This window comes from Pygocentrus nattereri, chromosome 9 (genome assembly GCF_015220715.1).
Source record: "Pygocentrus nattereri isolate fPygNat1 chromosome 9, fPygNat1.pri, whole genome shotgun sequence".
In the NCBI taxonomy this organism is placed as follows: Eukaryota; Metazoa; Chordata; class Actinopteri; order Characiformes; family Serrasalmidae; genus Pygocentrus; species Pygocentrus nattereri.
The window spans coordinates 12,531,904-12,551,350 of NC_051219.1; the positions used below are offsets into that span (position 1 = coordinate 12,531,904).

Below are 19,447 nucleotides of genomic sequence, written 5' to 3' on the forward strand. Positions count from 1 at the left end.
GGATGGATGGACATACAGTGTATGTAAGATAGTGTCAAAGTCAGAGAATGCCCTTTGTTTATTTAATTTCTAGTGAAAATGAAAATTGCAATTAAGTACAAGTTATTCATTTGTCAGATATTTCAGACAAAATGAGAGATAAAGTAAGGAAGGAGAAAGTGAAAGGAAAATAATGAAAAAGTTGAAACTGGGACTAATGACAACTACCTGGAAGACTTGGTAGACACCAAAACTGTCCCCATCAGATAAACAGCACTTAGAGCTCTAATCTTTGAGAAAGAGGAGCAAATCAAGCTGATTCAGATCTGAAAACATCCACAGGTGTTTCTGTCCATCCTTCCACTGTGAGAAGACGACTCAGCTCTATGAGTCTGAAAGGATGTGTAGCTGACAAGAAGCTCTTACTGAGAAAAGGAAATAGACAAAAAAAAAAAAAACTTTTAACAACCAAAGAAGCTGCTAGTGGTCTCAGAGCAATGGATTGGCCACCTCAACATAATTAAACATGTTTGGGATTACTTGGGGGGAAAAAGGGTTCTTCTATTATTACAAGGGTTCTTCTATTATTACAAGCTTAACATCGTAACGATATAAGAGCCTTCTTTGGTGCTAGTATAGAACAGTTTTCAAAAAGGCTGTACATAGAACCATATGCAACACATTCTCCATCAATCTGAAGAACCATATCACTATGCAAAGACCCTAACACCAACCCGTACCCTTTAATCATGCAAAGGGTTCTTTAAACATTCATGGTTCTATTTACAGTTCAAAGGAAAATTCAGTTCAGCACAAAATGACCGTTTGTCCCAGGCTGAATAAACACAATATTATAATATTATTCTTATTGTCATCTAGGGGTGATGTGGTAACTCAGGATGAGCGTGCCTGTTCACCTGAGCCCAGCTGCATATCCATGAAGAGCGACTGGTCCATGGACCCTCCCATCACGCTCCAAGATGGAGGTGTGACTCCCAAGCAACGGTAAAGCAACACACTACCTTTCCTGCTTTGCCTGTCTGTTTCTTAAAGAAATAATCGGGCAAAAAATCACATTTGTGCAGTCTGAAGACTGAAAATGATTCCATTGTTACAGGTTGTAGAACCTCTTCCTTGGTCCTCTATTGATCTATTTTCTAGTGTTTAGTAGAGCAGGGAAAATTGCCAAACTTTGCTGGACTTCAGTCCTCAGTTCCTCAGTTCCCCATCCCTGTTTTAAAGGAATGGTTTTGTCAATAATGCTAATGTTGCTAATACCTCGCCACCAGTTAGCACTATGAAAATGGCATTATGCTAAATGCTACTGGCTCTTCCTTTAACCTACAACCCCTTAACAGAGTTCATGCTACTTCTCAGTTGGCCGTGACTTTAAGCTATAATGCAAACATGATGTGCATCCATTTTTCTTCAGTGAAAACAAGATAGGCTCGGACGCACCTGTGCCCAGCTGTGTGTCCTTAAAAAGTGACCATTCAATGGATCCACCAATTACAATTAAAGATAGAGTCTCTCGCAGTGAGCAGAGGTAATCATTTATGGCTGTTTTATGCTTTATGGGGGACGTTTTACAATTTTATGGTTATTGTATCACTTGTTTGTCAATGAAGTCATGAATTTTCTGCTTTTAAGGGTCCGCCAAGGGAGAATAAGCTCATCTGTCCCTAGCTGTGCGTCTATGATAACTGACCAGTCAATGGATCCACCAAACACATTTAAAGAAGGAGGCGCATCCGCAGAGCAGAGGTTCCCTGTCTATCATTTAAACAGTTCTTTTCCTTTTATTATGTGTTTCTTTTCTTTTCTTTTTAATTAAAATGCAGTGTTATCTATTCTTAAGTGTCCGGCAGAGGAGAGCGAGTTCACCCACGTCCAGCCATCTGTCCTTGAAGTGTGACCGTTCGAGGGATGCAACAAGCTCTTTCAGGGCAGATTTCCTTGCTGACCAAAGGTTGTGTAATGGACCGTCCTAATTTACTTGCAGTTCAACCTTAAAAATTTATAGTAATTATTTGTACCCTATTAGCTTATTAAAGTAAGCAGAGAGATTCTGTCAAAAGACAGAATTCTTCTAAAGTTTTAGCCTCTATTGCATAATGTTGCCTCAGGGCAACAAATCCATTTTCCTCATTTTAGAATGATGTGATGCATATTTAATGATATTGAAAGGGTGAATAATGAAAGAGTTTGAATAAGCCAAAAAAGCTTGTTGACGACCCACTCTACAGACTGGCTCCCTCAGAAAAGCAAGTGTTCCAGAAATACGATTCACATCTGTTAAATTGTGAAGTTCTTTTTTTGAAAAGTTCAGTTTTATTTAACTATTTTTTGTGTTGTGTGAAACTGCTGAATTAAGTTTGTTGCCTTGAAGCAACATTGCGACAGTGGAAAGACTTTAGCCAGTAGCTGGTGTCAGTTATGTGGCCATGCCATGAAACATTGCAGTTATTTTTAATTCTTCATTTAGAATTACTTTTTATTTAGAAACATTTTGTATTTTTGCCTATATTGAAAACTTAATGTATCTAACGTGTATACTTTTCAGAGCCTAGAAGCCCCTTCCAGTTCATTATGTCATGTAACAGTCAGCATCCAATATGTTTTACTAGATTCATTCATTTCGTATTTTTGAAATTTACTAGATTCTTTTTAGGTTTAAGCACAGGTTTAACTCTCATTTGTGGTTTTAAATGATTGTTAATGTTCAAGAAATCAAACAACTAATCACCAAGGTGATCGTGTAAATATGGTTTCTTCAAAAAAAACATGATATAGTATTATTTTCTGGGTTTTTTTTTTACATTTATAGTATCAACAAATTGTGTAGTTACAGTTTCATTCTAAATATTTAGTTTAAAAAATCTGTGTGGCTGTAAAGGAATCATTACCATTGCTATCCATTGTTGCACAATGATGCCTCAAGGCAACATACCTCCAAAGGACCCCTGCATGCTTTAATTGTTCTTGATTTAAATTTTGTACAAGGGGAAAAAAACATTAGAAGAGCAATATTTAAAAATAATGTGTGCAATAGAGGCTAAAACCGATACCACACTGGTGTTTATAAGTAGAAAAGGGAATATTGTGATTTGAATTTGATCAAAAAAAGTTATTTTTGTGTTTTTCTTTTTGGTGTCGAAAAAAGCTGAGAAAAGTCAGAAGTACAGATTCTAACCTGTCAGTGTTCATTGAATGTCAATGTAATTCATTATGTACCTAACTATGTAGTTAAATATGTAATTATGTGTATAATTGCACTTAAATAGCACAGTGAGTTACCAGTTTACTAAGGACACTTATCTATCTATCCTTTGATCTACAAAATTGCATACATTTGCGATTACAATCACCTTCCAAAGCTGAGTGATTACTGGATTGATTAGATTAGACTGATTGATTAGGGATCTGGAGAGTTCAGGCCAATGAAGCATCGAAAACCCACTGCCATGTTCATGGAGCCATTTAATGACAATTCTGTCCTTGTGACATGGTGCATTATCATCCATACAAGTGTGGATAAACTGTCAACATGAAGGAATGAAGCCATGATGTTTTTTGTTTGTTTGTTTGTTTCTGTAGAGACCAGCTAGCAAGATCAGGCACACAGTCTGACCTGAGCCAACAGACATACCTCTCTGCCACATTAAGGGTGAGGTCAGCAAATGCTGTATAAACCGTAAATACATGTTTATAGATACGTACAGTGCTGTGCACAAGTCAGAAATCACCATTTATTTATTTAATGTCCGGTGGAAATTACATGAAGCCTTTTTAAGGCGTTAATTAAATGAAGAACTTTTTAGTGTTTAGTGTGATCACTCTTTGGCTTTATTACAGCTTCCGTTCTCTTCAGGAGACTTAATTTCACTTGTTCTGCAGGCATATTTTTCCACACCTCCAAAGTTCAGTTTGGTGCATTTTCCGCTTCTCACGATCCAAGAAATCCCAAACACATTCAGTGAGGTCTGGGCTCTGGGATGGTCAGTCCATTGCTCTGAGAACACCAGCAGCTTCTGTCTTCTTCTTTGTCTATTTCCTTTTCTCAGTGAGAGCTCCTTTACAACTACACTGCCTTTTACACCCATAGAGCTGAGTCGTCTTGTCACAGTGGAAGGGTGGACAGAAACACCTGTGGATGTTTTCAGATCTGAAGCAGCTTGATTTTCTCCACTCTCTCAAAGATGAAAGCTTTAAGTATTGTTTATCTGATAGCGATGGTTTTGGTTGTGGCATTTTCTCTACCTCTTTTCAAGCTCCAAATTGGTAAACTCCTACTTTTTTCTCTTTTCTTTTTCTTTTCCGCTTCCTTTTTCTTTCTAATATAAGTGGATTATCTTTTATCTAATGTTCTCATAAACCATGATGTTTTGTCTAGAAAATAAATGAAGGATGATCGGATGGTCTCTGACTATTGCACACTACTGCAAGTCCTGTTAAACTGTACCACACAAAAGTGATCAATTCCTGAGTATCCAGTAATTTGTTGGCTCTGGAAGTATTTCTGCAAATTTAATAAAAATGTATTGTTCATATTAGCTTTTCGAGGAGCGGTTTATTGGTTTTGTGAAGGAGGAGATACAGAAAATTAGTCGGATTCTGAGACCAGATTACACAGGAGGCGTAGAGGTTTCAGAGGAAGATGAGGATGGCAGAGATGCCAGAGAAGCATCTCTAAAGATCGCCGTGCACATTTTAAAGGGCATGAAGGAGCTGGACCTTGTTGAAAAACTAGTCAAACGTAAGATCTATGCTCTTACTCTTGTGTTTTCATAGCTCACTAAAGCAAAGCACCCTTGTTTGTTATATAATGCACTTTCTTTCTTTCTTTCTTTCTTTCTTATTTAGTTGAACGTGTATGCTCACAGCAGAAAAACCTAAAACATAACCTCAAGAGCAAGACACAGCGGATATTTGAAGGAATCGCTAAGCACGGAAATCCGGCTCACCTCGATAAGATCTACACAGAACTCTACATCACCGAAGGTGGAAGTGGAACACTCAACAGCGATCACGAAGTGAGACAGATGGAAGTGTCCTATAGGGGTTCAGTGGCGGAAGAGACACAGATCAATTTGGAAGACATCTTTAAACCTTTACCAGGGCAGGAAAAGACTATTAGAACAGTGCTGACCAGAGGTATAGCTGGCATTGGAAAAACGGTCTCCGTGCAGAAGTTCATTCTTGACTGGGCTGAGGGAAGAGCCAATCAAGATATCCATTTTATGTTCCCATTGCCTTTCCGAGAGCTGAATCTGATGAGTGAAAAGCAGTTTAGCTTGGAGGGACTTCTCCACTGCTTTTTTAAAGAAATGAAGGATTTAGGACTCTCCGTTCTTGAAGAATACAAAGTTGTTTTTGTCTTTGATGGCCTGGACGAATGCCGCCTTCCATTAAATTTCAAGAGCAACGAGATGTGTGCGGATTTAACTAAGCCAACATCACTGGATGTTCTTTTGACAAACCTCATTATGGGGAACCTGCTGCCATCTGCTCTCCTCTGGATTACCTCCCGACCTGCAGCTGCTAACCAGTTGCCTGCCAGGTGTGTTGACCAAGTAACAGAGGTGAGAGGGTTCAACGACCGAGAAAAGGAGGTGTACTTCTACAAAAAGATTAGTGAAGAGAGCGTGGCCAGCAGAATCGTCCAACATGTGAGGTCTTCCCGGAGCCTCCATATCATGTGCCACATACCTGTCTTCTGCTGGATCTCAGCCACCGTGCTTGAGAGGTTGTTACGTGAAGCCAAGAGTCGACGGGTGCCCAAGTCTCTGACCGAAATGTACACGCATTTCCTTATTTTCCAGACGGTTCAAAGGAACGAAAAGTACTCGGAAGGACATGACATGGATCCTTGCTTGACGAAGGAAAACATTCATTCACTGGGAAAGCTAGCCTTTCAGCAGCTTTGCAAAGGAAACTTGATCTTCTATGAAAATGACCTGAGGGAATGTGGCATTGATGTCAAAGATGCATCGGTGTACTCTGGCGTGTGCACACAAATCTTCAGAGAGGAACTGTACCAAAGTAAGGTCTACTGCTTTGTGCACTTAAGCTTCCAGGAGTATCTCGCAGCCTTATTTGTGTACTTAAGCTGGGTTAGTTTCAAAAACCAGTCCCAAGAGCCAGAAGCTAACTTTCAAGAGCTTTGTTTGAGCTCGACACTTTTTGACCTGCAGAAGAGCGCAGTGGACCTGGCTTTGCGCTCAAAGAATGGCCACTTGGATCTATTCCTCCAGTTCCTCCTTGGCCTATCCCTGGAATCCAATCAGATTCTTCTACGTAATCTGCTGACGCAGGAAGTGAGTGCTGAAGAGAGCCACCAGGAAACAGTCCAGTACATAAAGTTGAAGCTTGGTGAGAACCTCAGGCCTGAGAAGTCCATAAATCTGTTCCACTGCCTGCATGAGCTCAACGACGATTCCCTCGTGAAGGAAATCCAAAGTTATCTAAGCTCGAGGAATCTCTCCTCAGAAAACCTTTCACCTGCACAGTGGTCAGCTCTGGTCTTTGTGTTGCTGACCAGCGATGACAGGATAGAAGTGTTTGACTTGAGCAAATATGTCCAATCGGATGAGGGATTTAAGAGGCTGAAGCTTGTAGCCAAAGCATCCAGGACTGTCAAGTTAGTACGATTATCACTGAATTTATGTGAAAAGAAGACAGTGCTGTGCAAGTCAGAGACCACCCTTCATTAATTCAGTTTCTACAAGTTATTCATTTGTAGATTGAGGAGAGTGGATGTAAGAGAATCCACTTGCATCAAAAAAGGGAAACTAGTGAAAACTGGAGTTCAGAAAAGATACTAAGAAAATGGGACTCCTTATAACCACTTAAGGCATTTCACTGTCAGATAAACAGCTCTAAAAGCTTTTATCTTTGAACAGAAAATCAAGCTCCACTCTTGCTCCAGATGTGAAAAAATCCCAATGTGTTTCTGTTCATCCTTCCACTGTGAGAAGGCAACTCTCAGGGGAAGGATAGACAAATGTGTAGCTGTCGAGAAGGAAATAGATATAAAAAAAGCATTTGCAAATCATACAAAGAAGCTTAGAACAATAGACTAACCACTCCACAGCCCAGACCTCACCATCGTTGAGTGTGTTCATAAGAAGCTGAAAATGCAACCAACTTCTAAGACTGAACTTTGGAGGTGTGGAAAAATATGCCTGTAGATTTCTTTGAAAACTGAAAGTGAGTCTCCTGTAAAGGATGGAAGCTGTAATAAAGGCAAAGAGTCGACACACTAGGTATTGAAATATTTGATATTTATATTTGGTTGTTGAGGCTTCTGTTAAATGTTTTTTGCTTTTTCTCCTGATGCTGAAAAAAATAATTACTTGTATTTAATAGCAGTTTGACTGGAAATTAAAGGAATGAAAGGATGGTCTCTCTGACCTTTGCACAGTATTGTAGTTCTGCAAAAAACTTTGATCTACAGATTTTCCTCTCAATCAGCCAAGACATGTTTGGCTTTTAATTTTGCCCTTGAGCTGAGAGGGTAATGTAGCTAATAATTAAAGCTTGTACCTATATTAGCATTGTACAAACCACAGACATAAATAGTACTTTAGCTTACATAACTCCACACAATTTGAGGCTATGGTTTAGTTGATGGCACACTTTCATTACTTGTAGGCTGCATTGGTCTTGTAGGTTCAGTTCAAACCTGAAGTTGGCATCAAACATGTCTTGGCTGATTGACCACACATGGGACTAACTGAGAACTGTGTACATGTAAAATATGCATTTGATGCTGCATTATTTTTGCTGTAATTGTGAAAATGACTTAACTGTTTGATTTTGTGTTCCAGGTTGTCCTCATGTAAGCTTACAAAGGCAATCTGTCATTCTCTGGGAGCTGTTCTTGCTTCAAACTCTTGTGCTACTAGAATACTGGATATAAGTTATAATGACCTGCAGGACACAGGAGTGAAGCAACTCTGCATTGGCCTGAGAAATCCACTCTGTCTGCTGGAGACACTCAAGTAAGCTCCCACAGAAATAATGGGACACTTAGTTAGATAAAGAGTCTCACGTAGATGGAGCTTATGAGAGAAAGTTAACCTGTCAGTGAAGTAAACTGAATTGAATGGTAACAGCCCAATAAGGGGCACCTTTTACCCTTTAGTTAAGTACAGCCAAGTCTTGAGACAAGTGGTCATACATGACTTCCTCTTTCAGTGTGGTATAAATCGGGGATAAGCCAGTCATGAAAGTTTAATAAAAATCTAATAAGTAAATTAGGCGACACAGTGGTGCGGTGGGTAGCACTGTCGCTTCACAGCAAGAAGGGCCTGGGTTCAATTCCCCTTTCTATGTGGAGTCTGCATGGTCTCACCATGTCAGCGTGGGTTTCCTCCGGGTTCTCCGGTTTCCTCCCACAGTCCAGACATGCAGTCAGACCAATTGGACATGCTAAATTAAATGAGTGTGTGAGTGAATGTGTATGTCTGTCCGTCCGCCCTGCGATGGACTGGCGACCTGTCCTGGGTGTATCCTGCCTTCCACCTGATGACAGCTGGGATAGGCTCCAGCACCCCCCTGCGACCCTGAGGGAGAAGTGGCTTAGAAGACGTGTGTGTGTGTAATTAGTAATTTTGATAGGTAAATTAGAGTGTCACTAACATTATATGTTCTCATAAGAAGCATGATAGAGCAATGTGGCTGCATCTTATGTTTTGGTCTAAGATTCTTAACTGTTCATTCCAAAAAAAAGGAAGCATAGAATGACTACTGCAGCTGGCTAAAGTCTACCACACACTGGAAGAGTAGCTTCAAGCTGCACTGGCAGAAGTCTCTGGGTCTGAGTAGCAGAAAGTACAAAGCATTGCTATAGGACATGAGAATAAAACTCTTTTTCACACCTAAAAATCAGGACCAAGGTCCAAACCAAGGTTTGTGTTTTTATTACATTGTATATATTTGATCCAGTTAGTTTTGGTTTCACACTGCAATTTAGCAACACCTACATCCCGTCGTCATCACCTACATGGGCTGCATCTCCCTACACGTAAATAAAGTGCATCTGACGTCAGGTTGTTGTCAATTTGGCGGGTAGCCTTGATCAGGGCATACACAGAGACACAATACCATTACTGAGCAGCACTCTTTCTATAGAAATCCAGAGGCACAAAAGCTTGTTTGCTCTTCATAAGTCTGGCAATCAAGCTTGAACATACTGATCTCCTCCAATCAATCAGAAGTTCATCTCTCTGTACTTTAGGCCTATATTATATTAAACACGGTCTTATTATTAGCCTTATGTTTCAATAATATATTAATAATCATTATTTTCTGTGTCTTATTGTAGCCTTCAGTTCTGTGGAATCAGACGAGATGGCTGCTCTGCCCTCGTTTCTGCTCTAGAATCAAACCCTTCGCACCTGAGAGAGCTGGACCTGAGCTACAATCCTACTGGAAATGACGCACTTACTGCACTTTTAGCGTTTCTGCCTGACTGTAGGCTCGAAACACTGAGGTGCTTTATGAGAACCTTCTCTTCTTTGGTGTATTTGATATATTAATGTCATTGTTTTATTTAATTTTTAATCACTTTGATGAGCTTAGTAGTGATCACGCATTTTAGTAGTGATCACGCATTTACACTGAGTTTACAGTTTACGTACCATATGCCTACTTTTGACCTAATTTTAACAAAAACCATATGGATGCACTTTGAAGGTATGCAGTTACTGGAGATTCTCAGCATAGCAGTGATACCAATATAGTTGCATTACACGATTTGTTGACTTGTTAGGTGAAAAGAACCACCTTTGCATGGAGCAGACTTTAATGGGACACCTTTTTGCTAATTTGGACGCCCTTTCAGTCAGGGTTAAGTAAGAACCTCTTTGATTTCAGAGTGTCTTGTAGCCAGCTAGCAGTCTTTCTTTCCTTCATTTAGGAACTTGTTTCCACTTTTTCTTTCAGAAAACTTCTAATTCAGGTCGTCTCGCATGCACATCATGTTTAAGATCTATAGATATTTGTAATGTTGGAGTCTAGGGATGATGAAGGCCATCTCACAACCTCTCATTTCTTGTAGTTCAAGGTTGATTTTAATATATCTTTTGTTGTAATATTCAACTTCTACTTCAGTTTCATTACCAAATTGGCTGAAAATTATTGCAGCGCATTCTTACATCTACCCCTGCAATGCTTGCAGTACTGGCTGCCATGTAATCCCAAAGAATAGTAGATGTTTAACAGTTGGCAAGCTGTTATTTACATCAAATGCTGCTCCTTTTTTTCTCCAAACATACATCTGATGATTGGAACCAAAGTTAAATTTTGGTTTCATTAGACTAAAGTACTTGTTTCCAAAATGCCTCTGCTTGATCGCACTTCAGGTGCAATCACAGTTAAAGTTACCTTCTGGTGATGCTGTAGATGATGTTGTTTGTCTAACAGCAGTGGGCCAGTACATCACTATTCCTGTGCAAGCCAAATCTTCCTATAGGTCTTTGGCAGTTATATGTTGGTTTTGCTTTGCATACCTGTCCAGGCTATGAGCAGATTTCTCAGAGATTTTTTGAAATCTCGTGTTCCCCTTAACTTCCATTTCTTGATAACATTTCAGACACTGAAAATTGATTTATTTTAATGTCTTCCCTTGCTATGTAAATAAGTCGATTTTTAGATACTCAGTCAACCACTTAATGAGCTAATGCCTGATGAGAGTACACCTGTTGCGCACAACACTCTGAGCCGTTTGAAGGGTCAGGTAATTTATTACAGTCTGCTGTTGTCTACATCTGATATGGATTAAGGTCTAAACGAGTCAAATAAACTCTGAGACCTTACAAAAAATAACAGTCGTAGATAAACTGGTGCTTAAACTTCTTCGCAGAGCACATTTGATATATTTTCATATTTTGTTTCAGCAAATAAAATGTGTGGCATATTTAAGTTTGTTCCATGCTGAGATGGTGTTATCTTCTGCTCACTTAGAAAAGCAACATAACAACTGTGTCAGTGTCAATGAAACTGCTATGTTAAGAATAATATAATAATATCTGATCACTGGCGGTTCTAGGGTGCTCCTTAATTTGCACTTACATGGTAGATGACGTAATAAACTGACAACTCTGTGTATATTCCTGCAGTAGAAATTATGATGGACCAGTTAACTGCAGAAAATACAGTGAAATAACAAACAAAAACCATATTTGTGTTTTCACTGTTTTCTTTTTCTGATCTAATACAGGATCTCAGGTTGCAGAGTGACAAAAGAAGGCTGTGTTTTTCTGGAATCGGCTATAAACGCCAAACCATGCCACCTTAGAAATCTGGACTTGAGTGACAACAGCATAGGGGATTTAGGAGCAGGAGTCTTCTCTGCTTTATTGACCAATGAAAATTGTAAAATTGAATACCTGAGGTAAGCTGATAACACATTTGTTTAGTTCTTCACTCTTATCTTAAGGGATCCTGGTTATTAATTGTATGGACATTTCTAGGGAAAAAAAAGAAAAAACTTTATATTACATTTATCAGACGCTCTTATCCAGAGTGACTTACAGTTTGATCATTTTACACAGGTAGGTGAAGGCGGTGTTAGGAGTCTTGTCCAAGGACTCTTATAGGTTTAGTGTAGGGTGTTTACCCAGGTGGGGATTGAACCCCCGTCTACAGCGTAGAAGGCAAAGGTGTTACCCTCTACACTAACCAACTTTAATTGGTGCAAAACCTTTACATTATATTGAAGTTCTTTAAACAATGGAAAGGCTTCTTTAGGAAACCAAAAGGTTCTACTGTGGCATCGCTCCTTTAATTTAATAGTGCATCATGTGAGTTTAAGTGCATAACATAAGCTGTTGCCTGTTTACAGCCAGCTCCAATCCTATGAGCCATTTACCAAAAGAAATATGTATATCTTATGTTGAATAATCTACATAATATGTTGCTAATCAGGCTATTGTTTGGTGAAAGTTGCACCAAACAATAACTGAGAAGTAAACAAAGTCATTCAGAGTGGGTTTATCTGAAATGTTCCGTTGTAGAGAAACTGACTGGCTCAGACCTCTTTACAGTGGTATTGATAAGAACCAGGGGTCACAATATATATATAAAGCAAATTTTATTCACTATCCAAAACCGCCATCGAACCTACACATATGTTCTAAGTTTTTAAATCTAATGTTGATGATGGTAAAATAGTAGAAAAAAGGTTTTGCACAACACCTTCCATGTACCCTTCCACTATGAATGGCTTAAAAATACACTTGTGGCCAAATTCTTATTGCAAAACTCATCATGAAACAATGTGTCAGCAACCAGGCAGCATATTCCTAACCATTTCATACATTAACTTTCTGTGAGGGAGTTTTTAAAGGCATTAGATATTTCTCTAGATCAATATCTAGATCTTCACATCAAACCACTCCAACTGGCTTTGTTGTCTTAGTGATTTGATAATGCAGAAGTTAAAAAAATCTGTGGAACTCATCGTTATGAAGCCTAGATGTCTTCAGAAGCTCAGTGACATAAAATAATATCATTTTATAGGTATATTTGGGAAAATACCTAAAGACAAAGCTACCATATGCTACTGCAATTTTCTAGGTTTTTTGCAATTGCTGAGTTCATTTCACTTTTGCTGGTGACAGAGCTGATAATGATGGCTGTCCAGCTTTTAAGCTTGTATGTGATGTCTACTCAGCCTACAATAATCTGTAGGTAAGCCTAGGCTACATTTTTATTTAATTTTATTTTTAATCATGTTTTTTTTTTCCAGGCTAGAGAAATGTAATATAACTTGGAAAAGCTGTAAGATTCTGGAAGGTGCATCCACCTCAGTGTCCTGCTGTCTCAAAGAACTCGACCTAAGTGACAATGACCTGCAGGACACAGGAGTGAAGCAACTCGCTTATGACCTGAAGAAGTGCAAGCTACAGAAATTAAAGTTTGTATAAATACTTATTCTTTATATCATTTTATATATAATTCTCTGTCTATATTCATTTACCACATGTTTATTCTGTTGTTTTCTTATTACCTTAATAAGATTTTCATTTACATTTGTTTCTGCTTATCCATGCCATTGAAGATGCTGTTGTCCTTTTATAAAGAGAGATTTGTGTCCCTCTGCAGGCTGTCTAATTGCAGGTTCACTGAGAAAGGGTTCTTAGCATTAGCTTCAGCTCTGAAATCAAACCCCACCTGTCTGAAAGAGCTGGATGTGAGTATGAACTTTCCTGGCAGTAAGGGAATGAGGGAGCTGCTTTCAGCACTGCAGCAGCACTCCTGTGCCCTTCAAACACTGTGGTAAGTGCTGAACCCAGTAAGCACCACTTCACAGTTTCAGTGCAGCTTAGTAAATGCACTTGACGCCAACAGTAGTAGCAGCCATCATAAAGCCTGAAATTTGGCAGTACGTCATAGAGTGTCAGAAACCACATAAGCGAGTCTGTTTGAGATGACCTAAGCACTTTTTTTTCAATAATTGTCTTTGCTTTGTTTAGTTTATTATATTTATCATATTTTCTGTTATTACTATTTAGCATAGGTTATGGGTTTTCTATGATGAATATTATAGGTCAAGCCCTTAAAATCCCAGGCTTATTACATATGAAGGCTTATTAGTCAGTAACTACACGGACTACAGTGCAAACCGGAGTGTCTCAAACCATATACTACCACACTAAACCGCATTACTTTAGTAAAGGTCAGTAAAGTATATGCAACATGACACAATCAGACTCAACCAGACATTAAAATTTACAGCATCAACCAGACATCGGACCACTGAGCTAAAACTTGGATTGTCCGGTCCAAAGCCAGACACCTGACAACCCTTGGAGTTGCAAACCCTGTAACTCCAGTGCAAACGACACACATATTGACTGACTAGATTTGTTGTGGGAAGTTGGTCGAACTATGTAAATATGAATTTTCCCCAAACTGTGGCGTTAAGCTTATAGGACTTACATTTGGGATTCTCTTATTTTCTTCTCTTTCAGTTTTCTGTAGCAGCATTCAGTCTGTTATGATAAGTCATATAAAGATGATTAATGAGAACTGAGAATGCTCTGAATTGTTATCTGCCCATGCAGTGTGGACACTTGCAGCCTCGACTCAGAAATATGCGCCTCCTTCTCCACAACTCTCACTCAGAACTCAAGTCTGAGAGAGCTGAGTCTGAGTAATAATAATATCGGAGATGAAGGAGTGAGGTCACTCTTGATTGGACTACAAAGTGGGCTTTCACCCCTGAAGATCTTGAGGTACCAGCACATACAGATTAATTAGACAGCAATTACATCTTCACATTCTGTAGATGACAGGAGTAAAATAATAAAGATGATTCAACAAGGGTTCTTTGGTAAAAACAATGGTTCTAGATAGAACTGTGAACACTCAAACAACCATTTGCAGGCTTAAATGGTTCTTTGCATGGTCAACTGGTTCCTCAGATTAATAGAGAATGTGTTGTTTGCTGTTCCATATAGAAACGTTCTGGAAATGGTTCTATATAGCAACAAAAAAGGGTTCTGCTATTGTTGTGATATCAAGCTTGTCACAGTAGAAGAACCCTTTTTGACTTCTACCAGTTGAACAACCATTTAAGCATGAAATCATTCTATGTTCTTAATAGAGCCGTCCCTTTACTAAACACATGTTTTTAATAGTAATAATGAGAGTTGCTTCTGGATATGAGTGACCTCCTCTTGTTCTGAGATGTCTTCCTCAAACGCCTGAAAACTCTGAAAACAGACCTCTGAAGTTGTGCTTCATTTTATAGCCAACGTTATGGCCAAATAAGGAAGACTAGGTCTAAGCTGTTCCTCTTTTTGGGAAAAATGAACTGTAGTAGCACTCTGTGGCACACAACATGATACAAGGCTAATACATTTTGTACTGTGTACATCCCTCCATCTTCCCTCAAACATCACTGGGTCCTCTGAGTTAAAACGTCTTTAAGTGGTCAAAAGACAGATTGAAATGGTGTTGCGTGAAAGTAAGTCTGCTACCAAACTTCAGCACAGTTATACCAGATATTTCAACTGTGGACTAATACTGCCAAAGCCTCTTAACTACAACATTTGTCAAAGTTTGCTGTTTTGGGTGGAGCATTTTGGTGAGGTTGCCAGTCTTATGATGTCAGTTCAGTGCACAACGTTAGTTTGGATTAAGTAATATTTGCATTTTAAATGACCTGATAGTTCAGAAGAGCTGGTGATATTCATGGGAAGAATCATGGTATCAGGTTTGAATCACTGTATCACATTTTGTTTACTGCAGATGCAAGCTTTGGAAAATTCTCATAGAAAGGAACATTCCTTATTTAGCCATATCAATGACTACAAAATGACAACGCATCCTTAGAGGTCTGGAGCTTGCATGGCTAACTGTCCTAAACCCCCACAGCGCCACCTAGTGTACGGAAGCACTAATTATTCAAGGTTCAAGTCTTTGCTGGATTAAGGACCAGAATGGCTCAATCATTTTGTCAGAAATACCTTCAATGCTCCTTACTGACATGGAAAAAAATTGATTTAGATGATTATTGCTTTACTATCACCCAGGCCTGCCCTACCCCATACAGAAATCTCATCTTCCATGATGTCAATCTACACCATTTTCAAGCTCTATCAGCTGGACATTACCATATTAGGGGAACGGTCATATAACATAGTCTACTGAAATTTCAATGGTGTTTTCATGTAACGGTTTTCTTTTTCATCTTCTACGTTGCAGGCTCTCCGACTGTTCCCTCACAGAGAGCAGTTGTGAAATCTTGGCCTCCACTCTGAGTTCAAACACCACTGGCCTGATAGAACTGGATCTGAGGAGAAACAGCCTCGGCCAAAACGGAACCGTCTTTCTCTGCTCAATATCGACCATAAATCTCAGACTGTGAGAACGGTCACTAACCCAGAGCTCCTAGTCTCAAGTGCTGGGGAGTTCCGTGCTCTGCACATGTAATATCACTTACCACAAAACATTCCGCGTCACTCTCTGTTTCTGTCTGTTTTACAGAACGTTCCCCGGTGTGCACTGAGGGAATATTTTGATGAAAATGTGATCCGGAAATCCATTCACAGTGTTTTTACTGTGTTTTACTACTCTTTTTGGGCCAGTTGTTTTTTGTTATGTACATAATTTTCCATTTTATCTCGGCATGGCCATCTTTGTGTAGAGGTGTGAATTGTTTTTGTAGCCAGTTGATCTTACTCCTCCCCTTCTGCCCATCATTGCTCGCTAGCAGCTCAACACATTTCAGTCACATAGAGCCAACAATGTCAAAATGAAGGGGAAGGATATATTTTAATGTGATTATATAAATTAAAATACCCGACTCGATTTCCATTACACTGACAGAGTGACCGCAATGAGGCCTGCAGAAAGAGGCTAATATCTGCTGCATCTGTGCTTTATGGCCAGTTACCATGTACAATTTCTTCTGCATGAAGAAGGAACAGAAAATAGAAGCTTTTAGGTCCGTTTCTGCCAGTTTATGCAGAACTGTTTGTAAATCCATCAGTCAGAGATTTGTAAATTTGTAAATATGCCTTCTCTTTCAGAAAATGGACTAGCTTTTTTCAGAGAGAAGATTATTTTTTACCATTGTAGTGGAGACTTGTGGCAGGTGGTGGCATTTTCACAGGTTCCTGATTTGATCATGCAACTTTATAAGCAACCAAAAGTAACTGGAACTGCTTTTTTACTATAAATAAAACTTAAAAACTTAAAAAAGATAAAACTTCACAAGAACCGCTTTGGTAAGACTCTTTCATTGTACACAAGACATTCTTTCATGTCTGCCTCATCCTGAAACCTGTATTGTTACAGTGTAATGGTTGTAGTTCATATAGTTGCAAAGTACCAGGATTCCTTTACGGAATACAGCAAACCCACATCTCCTCTTAAAGGAACACGCATACCTCGCCTCTTAGACTAGGAAGACTAGGGAAACCCCCTTCTGATGATGCATCTTGAAGGTGGGAGATAAAAGTTAAGGTAAGGTTATCAAGGTAGCTGGCTATCTGGATACTTTACCTCAATCTGGCTACTTTTCTCCAGCTAAAACGGTTAGAAATTGTCTCTGACGTTCATTTTTTTCTGAATAACGGCAGAACTGATGGTTGTGTGTGTTAGCCTATAGCTCAGTGGCTGGGCTAGCAATCAAGATTGACACCACAGGGATTCCTAATGACTGTGTGATGTGTTTGCATAAGGCATGCTGGGTATTGCAGTGAGAGGACTTTTATGAACAGCAACATACCAGTGAGTCTGAGGGATACAATGCTGTGCTACAGAATATTACCTAACAACAAATAGTCAAATAAAAATTAAGTTTTAAGCCAGAACCCTTTAATTGAGTTTTCTGTTCTTTTCCAAATTTAGGGAATCACATCAAAACAATCATTTGCTGTAATCAGTGGTAAAACATGGATGCAGGAGGGGGAGATAGGTGGAGAGAAGTCTGTTAGCTGCCTGTTTTGGGCAGAATTCCAAGACTGGGACCGGAAACCACTGCGGTGATCTATCTTCAGTCCAAGCTGTCAAGACTGTTCTGTTGTGTAGTTAGTTATGTAATGATATCTGTTGATATTATTGTTGGAATTTCCAGACATGTGAGTTTATGTGAAGGGCTGTCAGATGATGTGAAGGGCTGTCAGATGACTGTCAGTGGGAGATAACTGTGGGAAGCGTCTCAGGAATTTGACGTGACATATAGTTATGGTTGACATCACCTGTGAGCGATCAAACTGCTAGCTGTAAAAATGTATGTAAGAGATAATGAAGATACAAGTGTTGATTCTAAATCTAATGTTTTTTAGGGATAATGTGTAAAAAATATATATATTTTATGGACCTTTTAAAGTTTTTGCTGCTGATTTATATGACAACAAAATGCTGCCCCTCTACAGCCATGCAAATGTTTATTTTTTATATAAAAATTGTATATATATATATAATGATGTTTTTCAGTTTTTGACATCATTCAAAAATAATTGTTGCCTTTTACATTGTGTGTAAATTTCATGATGAGTGGACTGAAAGAAATGAGCTAAAATTACTTGGAAAGACGTCTGGTTCCATTGACTTACATTGAAAGTAAAGTCTGTTTGTTCCATCTCCTGTAAATTTACCATTTTGGAGATACAAGGTTTTCTTCCGACAACCTATATATAGGCACCTAAGCAAATTGCTCATAATCATTTATCTCAGCAGTAAATGTGTTTTTTGTTTTCTTGTAATAGTACCATACATCATTAGCACAGATGCAAATAAACATAGACATTAAAAATCTTGATATCTTGTGGTTCTAGATTTCTCCCGGGGGCCCCAGTCATATCATAGATTTATGAAATTCCATCACCAGCATGTTCTGATAAGCCAGACCAAGTATTAGATGCTAACTACAAATGATTCGGGGCTTCCTTGAGGAGAGGTTTGGAAATGGCTAAACAAACACACTAACACATAATATCACTGCTTGCTGTGTTAGGATTGGTTGTACTTATTCTAATATTTGTGTTTTTCAGTGCAAAGAAATGTTTTCTGCCCAGATAAATAATTCACTCTGATTTTTTCAGGGGCTTAAAACGTGTGTGTAGTACTGTACATTTGTAATGTTGCTGATGGGACAAAACTTTGTGTCTCCTACTGTGGCCTTTTTTTAGACACAGCATTGTGGATATAGCATTTGAAAAGACCAGTTCCCCTTTACATTGTGTCCTTTTTGGAGATTTTGGAGAGTTTTTGTGTCTGTGTCATTGATTAAGTACATTTCTTTGTATCTACATTTATTGTCCACATTATCAGCTCCACTTACTGTATAGGAGCACTTTGTAGTTCTACAATTACAGACTGTAGTCCGTCTGTTTCTCTGATACTTTGTTAGCCCCTTTTACCCTGTTCTTCAGTGCTCAGGACCTAGAAGTACTGCAGTGACACTGATGTGGTGGTGGTGTGTTAGTGTGTGTTGCGCTGGTATGAGTGGATCAGACACAGCAGTGCTGCTGGAGTTTTTAAATACCTCAGTGTCTCTGCTGGACTGAGTACTGTCCACCAACCAAAAATATCCAGCCAACAGCGTCCTGTGAATAACAGTGAAAGACTAGAGGATGGATTACCTCATACTGTACAGCAAGAGATGAGCTATTGTCTCTGGCTTTACATCTACAGGGTGGACCAGCAACACATGTGCGTCTTTCAGAGGGGACAGTGAGTGGACACAGTGTTTAAAAACTCCAGCAGCACTGCTGTGTCTGATCCACTCGTATCAGAACAACAGATATTAACTCGCTACTGTGTGTTAGTGTTACAGCAGTGCTGAGAATGATCCACCACCCAAATAGTACCTGCTCTGTGAGGGTCCATGGGGGTCCTGACCACTGAAGAACAGGGTAAAAGGGGGTAACAAAGTATCAGAGAAACAGATGGACTACAGTCTGTAACTGGAGAACTACAAAGTGCAGCTATATTGTAAGAGTAGCTG

The 19,447-nt window shown here is 39.1% G+C and overlaps 1 protein-coding gene across 1 annotated transcript in view; it reads left to right on the forward strand.

Moving 5' to 3' along the window:
* LOC108435557 (NACHT, LRR and PYD domains-containing protein 12-like) overlaps nucleotides 1–17,317 on the forward strand; it is an 18,871-nt gene extending 1,554 nt beyond the window's left edge. Inside the window, exons 3-16 of the mRNA XM_017711475.2 lie at nucleotides 859–984; nucleotides 1,412–1,525; nucleotides 1,630–1,743; nucleotides 1,838–1,948; nucleotides 3,577–3,646; nucleotides 4,534–4,735; nucleotides 4,843–6,619; nucleotides 7,809–7,982; nucleotides 9,308–9,475; nucleotides 11,204–11,377; nucleotides 12,734–12,901; nucleotides 13,090–13,263; nucleotides 14,052–14,222; nucleotides 15,697–17,317. Of these exons, the coding sequence (XP_017566964.1) occupies nucleotides 859–984; nucleotides 1,412–1,525; nucleotides 1,630–1,743; nucleotides 1,838–1,948; nucleotides 3,577–3,646; nucleotides 4,534–4,735; nucleotides 4,843–6,619; nucleotides 7,809–7,982; nucleotides 9,308–9,475; nucleotides 11,204–11,377; nucleotides 12,734–12,901; nucleotides 13,090–13,263; nucleotides 14,052–14,222; nucleotides 15,697–15,859 (3,706 nt within the window). The 3' untranslated portion in view covers nucleotides 15,860–17,317. The remainder of the gene's footprint in view (nucleotides 1–858; nucleotides 985–1,411; nucleotides 1,526–1,629; nucleotides 1,744–1,837; nucleotides 1,949–3,576; nucleotides 3,647–4,533; nucleotides 4,736–4,842; nucleotides 6,620–7,808; nucleotides 7,983–9,307; nucleotides 9,476–11,203; nucleotides 11,378–12,733; nucleotides 12,902–13,089; nucleotides 13,264–14,051; nucleotides 14,223–15,696) is intronic.
* Nucleotides 17,318–19,447: the final 2,130 nt, after the last annotated feature.